Below are 11,776 nucleotides of genomic sequence, written 5' to 3'. Positions count from 1 at the left end.
CATTATCACTTTATATAGTGATATTTTATCAACAAAATATCTGCTCAATTAATCGCAATCAACTGCTTAAAAAGGGACTAAAATTTGTATCTTGTTTTGGATTCACAACTTCTTGAATATTGGACTGCTTTATAGGTACTGAATGGGTCATGCTAACTTGCAGATATTATAAAGATGATGCATTTTAAGCATTTACCAAGGTTATAACTATAATACAATTTGAGCAAGCAAAAAAAGTTGCCAAATTTATTTTGGATTTTCTCTGTTAAAGGAGAACCCAGGAACCATCAGCATTCCTACTTGTCATAAAAAGCTGGATAAACAGCACTAAGCTGTCCACAGTCAAGTCAATTCAATAAAATATATGGCTAAAGTATCCTAAATGAATACGTAAAAGCCCAACAGAGATTTAAAGCATCCCTATTGGATGACTTCAATAACATCTGTAGAAATCCCCTCTGCCCAAATTACAAAAACTGAACTATGTTGACAGGAAGCATCAGGACAGGAAACTGTGTTCCAACTTTCATAATCCTAAATCATTGCATGGCTTGGGGCTGGTCATTTTAGGCTTTCTAGGGGGTGCTGTAGAGAAAGTAAGCCACGCCCACCAATTATTGATCTAGATTCTTGTGTGGGCTTGTACCAGGTTCCATCATAGTGACTTTGGTGCAGATTAAAGGATCTATGAGGAGATGAGAGTCAAAAGTATGGTCACGGCAAAACGCCTGACTTTGCCAGATCACCATGGCAACACCATTTAACTCAAAATCTTTGTGCTTTAAACGAAGTTAGAACAACAGGTTTTTTATCATCTGACAAAGTTTCAAGGTGCTGATGGAAGAATGTTTTAAATCTCAAAACACTGTCCCAGCTTTCAAGCATGGTGGAGGCAGCATGATGCTTTGGGCTTTTTTTTTTTTTACTACAAATATCACAGATTGAGGAAAATTGAGGATTATCTCCAAATGACGTTCAAATAAAGTCCCTGAATGCTCCAGCTGGACGCTAAGTCTGAAAATGACAATGGCTCAGTAGAGAAGCAAGGTGGTGGGTTTAAACCCAGATTCCCTTCCTAAAAAGTTGATTAGCTCCTGGGTGAAGCACTTAGCTCCATCTTGCCCATTTGTACACATTAGTCAATCTAAATCTCTAATATCTGTAAGACTGATAAGAATAACACTCACCATGTATAACTCTAAGTAGAAACTACATTTTGGAGGGTTAGAGCCAGCACACATGCAGCCTCCAGGAATGAACCTCAAGCCTGTTTGAAATGCTGGAACTATGCTAAAAAACTTTTAAATCGCAGAGGCACAGATTTTTAATCACACTTTATTTAACAAGAGAATGACACTAAATTTCTCCCTCCAGCCCTTAAGGTGAGGATTAAACGTTTGTGGGTTTGTCGCCACACTGAAAGATAGAGAGATTTTCAGCCAGCACACAAGCAAGTAGAAGTAAACTGATTTTCTGCATTTCCATACAAAAATGCATGATTTATCTCTACAAAGACCACATTTCTATAGTTTTGCGTAATTGTACCGAATGTTTTGCATTGCATTAGGTAATGGCAGGTACAGTATGGGCACAGTTGCTCAGTCATGAGAATCTGTTCCAGGCTGTCCCACAAAGAATTGTGAGCTATTCTGGGAATATCAGGAGGACCCAATATTATCAGCATTCGCTAATTGGACTGGAGGCGTCCTGCTTCCTTGTACTAGCTCCTTCCTAACTGCCTGCACTATTTAGACAGCACTTATCATGCTGACTTCTAATGCTCTTCAACTTTGGCTTTAGTGTCATTACCAAATTGAGGCATTCATACCCAGCTCCAATGTCTATAAGTATCTAGTTTATGCATTACTAAGGGTCTGGTCCCAGGTCTTTTGAATTTGCAGTTATATCATGTATTTACACAGCTTTTGCACCCCTTGGTCACTGTAACTTCCCCCCATGCTGTCTTGAACTGAACAATACCACCAAGAACCAACACCGCAATTATTCTAAACCAATATGGACATTAATCTTACATTTTCCTTTGGACTAACCGCAACTATTAAGCTGCTTAACTTTAGGGTCTCATGATATTGAAAGTTTGCTTATCCAGTGTCCATTGTTAACTTTACTATAACATCTGTGTGAAAAGGTGCGTCGTTCTACTTGTATGCATGGATTTGCATGCTAACTGCAAATGTCTTCCCTCCTGTGTGGTGGAAAACTCACTTTAAGGATCGTTCCGCCACCTAAAGGGCTGAAGTAAGAGATTTAGCCCTTACTCTTAACTGGAAGTGGGTGCCTCTGTGATTTAAAATTTGTGTTTTCTTAAGTTGTAAATCCATTACAGTGTCTGATTGTATTAATCAATCATGCTGATTGATTAATACAAAGTTTTACCAAAAGCAAAGGTGAGGGCTGAGCAGAGGGTGGATAGGTGGCGCAGAGAGCTCTGTTGATGCTATTTCCCATTGTGGTCTCCCTACCTTGCTGATAGCTGCATCCCTGTATCAGCAGAGTAGGCTAGCGGTACCCACTCAACCTGAACACAGTACGTGTTATATTAAACGATGGTTTGGGGAAAATAATTTGTCTCAATTAATTTAGTGAACATGGTCCTCGCAACATTTGAGTGTAGTGGTTATAATGTTTGACACTACACACTAGTGTAAGATAAATTATAACCTGATAAGTGTTAAACTAAAACCATTTAAGGTGTGAATTTCAACTCTGTCTTTACTTTATAATATTGACACTTTACACACAGTTTAGCTCCCTAGGAGCTGAATTAAAACTTCCACATTTGCAGTGACATGTTCATTCTCATACTTATGATTTTCCTGCAAAAATCAGCTATTTAAGCCCCACTAAAGACCCGTATGAATGATCTGGCAGCCTAGAGAAAAAAGAAACTGAAATAAAAAGGGTTGTATCCAAAGATCCAGTTTTTTTTAGATAAATCATCAGAGCAGAGCAAAATGTTATATAAAATAGAATATATAACATTTTGAATAATAGACAAGATCCTCATAAATTATGCCACTGTCTGCTGAATATGTATATGTTTAAAGTACTTCAAATGATTTTTTTTAGAGTATATGACATAAACTGATGGTGTCAAGTTGCAGCTGATGTATGCAACTTGAGCTGGGCAGAAATCAATAGGTCGATTGGATATACTCTACCAAGATGAAAAACAAACATAGGGAAAGATCTTAGTTTGTATGCCTGTTGTGTTTTTTAACCAAATTTACTAAGAATCAATGTTTCTCTGGAATGCATTATGAACACTGAGGAGTTAAAAATGACTTTCTTTAATCTAAAGGACAGACATATGCAATGGGTATGTCAGAAACCAGACAGCCATTAGCAGCGCTGCATTATGTGCTAATGGCATGACTCACTTAGGTCTTAGGGGAAGAACAGAAATTAAAGAAGAGATGAGAGTGGGAAGGGGAGGGAGGGAGAGAGATGGAAAGATAATACTATGGATGGTTTGCACTGAGAATTAAGATCGAGACCTGCAAATATAATGGGACTTTTAAGACTAGACAGGAAATGCCAGAACACTTAAGCTCAATGCACGATCATCTACACACTACAGTAAACTGTGAGCATAAATGGATAACAAATTCATGTGAAAAAGTGCAAATAGCCTAAACTAAATAAGATTCCAGGATTAATATGCAGAGGATCTATTATGCATCATGAACTTAGAAAATCTGAGTATTTCAGAAAATTTGAATCACTGATGGGTGTTTCTATAATAATTATCAAAAAATGTGTGAGAAACAACACAGAAAGTGTTTTCCAGAAAAAAAAAATCATTTTTTTCTATGTCCCAGATGTAAATCTTATTGAGAAACTGAAGGGTTAACAGAGAGAAGAGTGAAAAGGAAATTTGATAAAGACTTCCTTTCTTTCTGCATGTTCAGAATTTCTGATCTATTGTAGGATAAAAATAAAAGCAGGTGAAAAAGATGAAAAAAATCAAAACTATATAAAAAAAAAAGTACTTCTAATGGGCTTTTCTCAACCAAATAAATGTTCTAAAATGAAGGCGTGGGCCCCTTTATATTTTTTATATAGAAATGATTTTCCAATACTTGGAAAATACAAAATGAAATGATTTTTTATTGTTTTAGAAATGACATTCCAGGGCTCTAGATAAGCATGATTGATGTTACATATACATATGTGTTCAGGTTTGCAATGTTGTAATTCTATCTATTGCATGAAATGGATTTATTTTAGACTGACTAGTCCAGAAACACTTATGCTGAAAAAGCTACGTCTCATCACTCCAACATTGTTCTGGCTAGTTTCCACTGAGCATAATAAAGTCCCAGTAAAACTGACCTTTGAACTTATGAAATAAAGTTTTATCATCTCATCTGAGGGACTTTTGTAAGAAACTAGTCAGAATTAGATAATGAATTCTTTTGATTTATTGTTTGAGGTCAGAGCTGCTGAGACCTTTCACTTCCGACCAGCAAGATTTAATCACATCTTTGTTAAAGTTCTAGTGAACATTGGTGCTGAACTGGAAACTTCTCCAAGCATTCCTGAAGGGTAGCTCATGGGAATGAGGAGCAGTTTGCAGAAACGGTATGGACAGTGCTAGCCTGGAAAAGGAGGAGAGTCACGAACTGCATTTTTTTGGTCAAATAGTATGACAGTCTTTTATTTATTTTTTTTTTCTTTCAAATGTGAAAATTAGCAAAATCAGTTTAAACTCAACAATATAAACTTCATTCCATTGATGATACGAAAAGAAACTCCAAACATTTTAGTAAACAGAGATGACAATACATTATCATTCACATATAGTCTAATAAGTAAATAACTTTTTGTTATTCACTTATAAATTAAGGGGGGATGTCTGTTCCCATGCATAGAGATGTGTGACTTGCACCCCCTTAACACAGGCCTACGTAATCCTACAATAACATGATATTTACAGTTGATTTTTTTAAAAATGCTTTTCAGTAAAAGTCAACAGCAATAACTCCAATAACAAATGATCATTTTATTCAAAATGTATTTATTAAAAATGCTTAACAATTCCTGTACTGAATGAATAGCACAATGAAAGAAATAATGTCCCATCTAAACATCCCTCACTTAACGATAAGTTAACAATAACTCTCAACTCCCAATAACAGATGATACTCAGCCTCAACAATGAACGAAATAATGTCTGTTCTGTAGGCTATTGGAAAAAATAAATTAACAAATGAGCTAATTAACAAAAAATACCTCTTGTGTAGCAAAAATAACTCAAAATGTACCAAAAACGAACAAACATATCAATAGACTATCTTTACTTTCAGTGTCCAGGTGGCTTTTCAGATCCCTTGCATCTCCATTGGACACCGAGAAATATGTGCCTGCTTTGCACACTGTGCACAAGGCCTCCCAAACAGGACATTTCCTCACTTTCTAAAAAAAAAACCGGGACGCCCGGGACAGGACGTGAAATACGGATATGTCCTGGGAAATACGGACATTTGGTCACCCTAGAGTAAGATATAAAAACTTGGATGGATGGATGGATGGATGGATGTATGGATGGATGGATGGATGGATGGATGGATGGATGGATGGATGGATGGATGGATGGATGGATGGATGGATGGATGGATGGATGGATGAGGAAATGACATGGGCTATAATTAACAAGCATCAGTCCTCTGAAGACAACTGACTTGTTTTCTGTTGGTTTATGAGAGTATCTGCCACACAGAGTAGTCTGCCACACTATTTAAATTTTACAATTAGGCAAGAAACAAATATAGACATTATTTCTCCTCATTTCATACAAACCAGAAACATAAACACACACAGGGGCGGAGCTAGATGAGGGGCCAGGGGTGGCCATGACCACCCTTAGCCAATTATTGGCCACCCCTGTGGCCACCCCTACCATTTTTCTTTTTCTCAAGTAGAATATTCAAAACATTTTCATTTTATATGTATTAACAGTTACTTGACAACAAAAACACTGGTTAAATATGCACATCAATATGCCAACTTTAGAGATGATTAGTACAGAATTCATGCTTTTTCAGAACTAGATTTTGTTATATGCCGTAAAGAGAAAATTATGTGTCTCTTCAAGTCATCTAAGAGTCCTCAGTGAAATCATAGATACTGTAAATAACTATTTTAATAAAAACCTATTAAATTATCAATTTATGTAGATATTAGTACTTGTAAATACCAATTTAATCCAGAATGATATTGATAAAAGTAAGTAAGTAATGACGATGGAAAATATGTTCGCTCCAGAACTCAAACCTGAAAGAATTTTATCCAATATACCTTTTATCTAGACAGATGTTTAAATGTATGCATCTATTTGATCTATTTGTTAGCAAAGGCTGTAGGAAACTATAGTTTGTCTTTATTAAGAAAATATGGACGTTGTGCTTGTTCCTGTTGGAACAGTGTAGATTGACCCTGAGGTTCTGATGCCTTTCCACTTTTGGCCAACCCTCAGTATACATTGGTTATTGCCTGGCCACCATTATAAAAATGTTCTAGCTACGCCTCTGGACACACTAAATAATCCAAACCAAAGCCAAGTTACAGAAGAGAATTTAAGTCATTTGAAAAAAAAAAAAAATCACACAATTCTGAGATTAAAGATAGATTTTTTTAGATTAGTTTATAAAAAAGGGAAACATGAATTGCAAAAAGTGGGGGACTAATATAAGAACCAAAGGTATTTCAAAGTTTTGGACTGAAAAGTCCAATCGACTCTACAAAAAATAAAAAATAAAAATAAATAAATAAATCTTAGCGTCCAAGAAAGAATATAAGACTGAAGGAAAATCGAAATATGTTGACCAAAGTGTCAGAATGGTCTATGTAACTCTAAATAACTTCACCGCGGTCAAATTATTTCTGGTTAGTAGGTGTGTGCACACACCAAAAACAGCAATAGGCAATTAAAGTTTTCAGCCCAAAGGGAACTCCCACGCTCCTCATCCACGGAAACAAACGACAGAAGCTGCATATCTGCAGCAAGGAGCGCAGAGTGCGCATCGATCAGCCCAGCCTAGTCCCAGGAGACAGAGACGCTTTGGAGGACGAACAGCGGTGAGCTTTGTCCATTTACTTTGGGATGTCTTATTTTAATTAAAATCAGCGGAAATGTTGGAGTTTTTTCCTCCGGTGGACAAAGTTTAACCTGTCGCTTTGTTCGCAGGGATGGAGCTGGACCTTCTGCTGTGGATCATGATGCTGAACTTGATGGGACGCGCATCACCGGACCCCAACCAGTACAGCAGAGCGGTGGTAAGTGGACCCAAAAAGCGCTTAATTGAGTTTTCTAGGTGTCATATGTGGTGAAAATCCCTTATCTTTTAAAATGGCACATTTTCTTTGTTGTCTTTTATGGCAAAAGCAAAAATAGCGCGTAAAAGGCGCTCTAAACAGACACCTGGATGCATAAGATGCTGTATTAAATTAAATATTTTTGTTTACAATTTTAAAGAAAAAAAAATACCTTTTTACATTATGCAACTAAATCAATAACACGACAAATAAATATAATAGAAAAAAGAATAAAAACACCATATTTCTATGTTTATGGGCTAGTTATGAGTCATTTATGGGCTTTTCCTTCCTGTAACTGAAACTGATATTGATTCAAATGAAAAATAAATGTCAGGGTTTGCTATGGGCAATATACAGATCAACCCAAAGGAAATCTACTTACTATATACTGAGAGTGTAAAGCCACAAAAAGACTGTTACCACGCCTTTTCCTTCCAGCTTCAGCATCAAACGCTTAAGTTAGGGTGGAACCAATATGGTTTCAAAATCACGAGTAAAAGAATAAGATTTGTCTCTGTTTTCTTACCACATCAAGCTGTTTCACTAACATTAGTTCTCTTTTTTTGGTTATTCTGAAGAAAACATGTGCTCATATATGTTACTCACACAATGATGAAAAGGTTTAGCAAAATTTGAAGCCATCATAAATTAAATACCAGTGGTATTTAATTTAGTATTCTCTTTGACTGCCTTTGTTTGAAAACCAACAAGTAATTTACTGTCAGCAAAAGAAGAAGCTGCTTCTTTTTTTCCGTCACTCATTCAGGAAATTGCTTCATTTGTTTTAGTTTCCTTGTTTCTTTCTTTGTTGAGGATTGGCTGAGCAGATATGGTTACCTTCCCCCTCCGGACCCCCGAACCAGCAAGCTGCAGACTAAAGAGGGGATTGAGCAAGCAATTCGTGTTATGCAAAGATTTGGAGGGATCCAGGAAACTGGCCTGATGGGTAATAATCACATACGTGTCAAAATTCATGCAATTTGTAATATAGTGCTTTGCGAAAAGTTATGTTACTATTTCAACATTTTTGTTGTTAAGGTGCAGTTGCTATCACCAGTGTGTTTTATTGGAATTTCATCTGTTACACCAACACAAATAGATTTTTAACTCAGATGTGAAAGGAAAAAAATTCAAGGTTTTTTAAACAGAAATCTAACATTATGCCATGCGTTGTACTAACTAAATGAAACTTTACCCTACAAATAACTGTATGTAGTACAAGATTAATGAACCAAATACACTTTACATAATAGACCATACAAATAAATAACATTGGGTTAACCTACAATGTATATAGCAAAACATCTGAATGTAATTATTTTGACTGGCTGAACAAGAAAATGTTCATTGAGGTACTGAACTTTTTTCTGTGTTCATTACCTCAATTACATTTTCTTGTTGAACCAGTTACAATGTTTACATGTAAAAAAATACTACAAAAATTGCAGGGTAAGCTGATTTTTTCAGTTCAACATCATGTTGTGTGAATGCTTTTCTGCAGCATGGACATTCATGCTCAAACCATTCTTATAGATGTTTATTTATTTAGCAGTTTATGTGAGCCTTTAGCAAACAAAATAGCATTCTTAGAGGATTCCATAAAACCTATTTTCTGCTAACTGTGTGGCAGGTGTTTTCCCCGTATGATGGGTCATGTGTAAAGTCAGACAACTTTTTTTGAAATTTTGAATGCCCGCATGTTCCTTGTGGAAACAGAACATGCTACTCATGCAAATTGTGCAAAATCCATGAGAACTACATGTCGTGTTTTGACAAAAGTACGATTTAGAACCACATTGAGAGGAGAGCAGGGATTGTGTTTGTAATTCAGCAGAAATAGTTTAAAGGGTTGGTGCATGAGTTACATTTACATATTATGAACACTAATCAGAATCAGAAAACTTTATCATTCCTTTCTAATGCAACGGTCAGAAATACAAAACATTACCCTTAATTTAAAAAAACCTAACTGTAGGTATAAGAATTTAGTTATTTGTTTTGATCATAGGGAAGAACTAACGCTGACCTGTCCGTAAGAGAGGCCCCTGATCCAAGTCTTTGATCAGACGCGACTCTCCCAGACTGATCCCAGATCTCTGTAACGAACAATGATAATTCTAGAGCTCAATTTAACAATGTTGTTCAGGTTGCTCTTGTCTCTCATGAGTCTGAGCAGATGGTAATCTCACTGCTCTGCTCTTTTCTCTAATAATATCAGTGTTTACATCGAGTTACCATTTGTTTTCAAACAGATTTCCCAAGTACTTGTAGTTCTTGAGGATTTGCACTTCTTCACCATTGATGTCACAGGCTCTGTGCTGGTTACCTCCTTGCAGGAAGTCTAAAAAAGTTCAAGTCATCAGAGAATTTACCAAAGTTTCTGGCCGAGGCTTCGGCAGCTGTCTATATATAAAATTAAAAGGAGAGCTGTCAACACACAGACCTGCTGGTTAAAATGTATGGAAAGCTTTTGAGTTAAGACATGAGGTTGAATTTGTCCAGCTTTTTTAGTACAGTTAAGTACAGAGCAACAAAATGAATTCTCTGCATTTAACCCATCCCATTGGGGAGCATTGGGCTGCCATTGTGCGGCACCATTGTGCTGGAGCAGTGTGGGGTTAAGGGTTTTTGCTCAGGCCCCCTAAGTTGAAGTCTGTCGGAGTGGGGCTTGTACTCAGAACCTCTGGATTCCAAGCTCAATGCCCTATTGTGAATGTTTTCAAAATCAGATGAAAAGTTTGCCAACAAGATCTGAGTGAAAGGTTTCGGATTCTTGAGGTACTTAAGGACTTTGTCCTATATTTAAAAAAATTGAATCCTAAAGCCCTTTACATGGCTGATATACCAACTGTAGGAATCAATTTTGTCAGCTGTGTAGGATACAATGATTTCTTTGATAATCCTTTGAAAGGATTTAATTATCAGCGGTCTGGGCGAAAATCGTTCTGTTCTTTTTGTCTAGTTGACTTTGGGATGGGAAATATTCTCGAGCTGCGGATATTTGGAAAAGTAGTGTCATACTATTACTCAGCTGGTGCATGCAGTGTTGAAGGGTACATCCACAGATGCCGTCAGTTCTGCACACTTTCCTAATATTTACTGTTTTAGGAGAGCAGAGACTATATTTTGGCATTTTGGCATACATTATCCTGCAAAGGAACAAGTGGCTGCTTTAGGTGACCGATTTCCTCCAAAAACTTGGGTGTCTTGAACTGAAAAAAGAGTTAATTAAAAGCATAATAATTCACAGCTCAGAGTCACTTATGCCAGTGACTTTTAGAATTTCTTTAGTATAAGATTGATTAATCGAGGCCAATGTTTTTATGCCTCTCCAGGTGTTTTTTATATTACCAAACTCCTTTGTCTTCTTTTTCTAATTCTGTTTTGCATTTCTGATCTCAGGTTTAATATATTTGTATGTCTTCCTGACCTAGGTGTCACCAGAATAGAAATATCTTTTCTTTTTATTGGGCCTGAAAAACCAGTTACTGTTTGTAAATAATCGATGAAAAACTGTAGTAAAGGGCAGCCATAGAACAGTGATCCTACCTATACAGCTAGTAGAAAGGTTTAAGTTCCAAATATATTCATAGCTAGAATGGTCTAGTCAAAGTCAAGGTGTAAACCTAACTAAGAGTCCATGACAAGTCTTGAAGGAAACCACACATTAATAAACCCCCTTGGGTTTCTCAAAGTATTAATAAAGTATTATTGAATTGAATATTCTTTCCATAAAACATGTCTTAATCGTAGGTACTTTCTAAAGATAAGATGCTGTAATGGAAACAAAAGGATTATGTATAAAAGAAAGATTTCAGTTTGCTTTTGCTTCCACTTTTACGCTTTCAGAGTAATTTTATTTAACATAAAAATCCAAATAAATCACACTGAGAGTTGAGATTGTTCTTTTTGCAAACTATATGAAGTCCAATATATTGTTTAAGTTCCCCCTTTTTCCATTCAGTTTAAATACATAACATATAATCAACTCTTCCTCCAGACAAGGAAACACTGAAGCTCATGTCCACTCCGCGATGCTCGCTCCCAGATATTGTTGGAGGCGAGGACATGAGGAGGAGGAGGAGGCGCAGGAAGAGATATGCTCTGTCAGGGCTTAAATGGCATAAGACAGACCTCACATGGAGGTGAGTTTCCTGTCATGCTGCTTCGTAGGTTTTGCACGCAAAGGCATGAATCATGATCATTTTTTTTTTCTCAATATCTCTAGAGCAGTCATATTAATAGATGTTTATATACAGTGGTTTGCTGAAGTAATGTTTGACTTGAGAGCGGAATTTAAAGAATGGGAACTGATTTAAACACAAGAACAAGTTTTGAAATAGTTATTTTTTCTAATAAGAGAATCTGTGAATGGTCATAAATTATTAAATTGCAGATATTAACCTCTTCTTTCTAAAAACAAGATTGATATGTC

The 11,776-nt window shown here is 36.3% G+C and overlaps 1 protein-coding gene across 2 annotated transcripts in view; it reads left to right on the top strand.

Annotated features, from left to right (window-relative positions):
* The first annotated feature begins 6,964 nt into the window (after positions 1-6,964).
* LOC107097193 (matrix metalloproteinase-25-like) overlaps positions 6,965-11,776 on the top strand; it is a 14,518-nt gene continuing 9,706 nt past the window's right edge. The window contains exons 1-4 of one of the 2 annotated variants that reach the window (XM_015394244.1): positions 6,965-7,101; positions 7,211-7,299; positions 8,155-8,287; positions 11,342-11,486. In XM_015394244.1, coding sequence (XP_015249730.1) covers positions 7,213-7,299; positions 8,155-8,287; positions 11,342-11,486 — 365 coding nt within the window. In that variant the 5' untranslated portion in view covers positions 6,965-7,101; positions 7,211-7,212. Of the gene's footprint in view, positions 7,102-7,210; positions 7,300-8,129; positions 8,288-11,341; positions 11,487-11,776 lie in introns of those variants that run through there. The other variant, XM_015394245.1, reaches the window with a different exon arrangement.

Source organism: Cyprinodon variegatus, unplaced genomic scaffold (assembly GCF_000732505.1).
Source record: "Cyprinodon variegatus isolate N-32 unplaced genomic scaffold, C_variegatus-1.0 Scaffold679, whole genome shotgun sequence".
Classification (NCBI taxonomy): Eukaryota; Metazoa; Chordata; class Actinopteri; order Cyprinodontiformes; family Cyprinodontidae; genus Cyprinodon; species Cyprinodon variegatus.
This window is presented reverse-complemented; position numbering and strand designations above follow the sequence as displayed.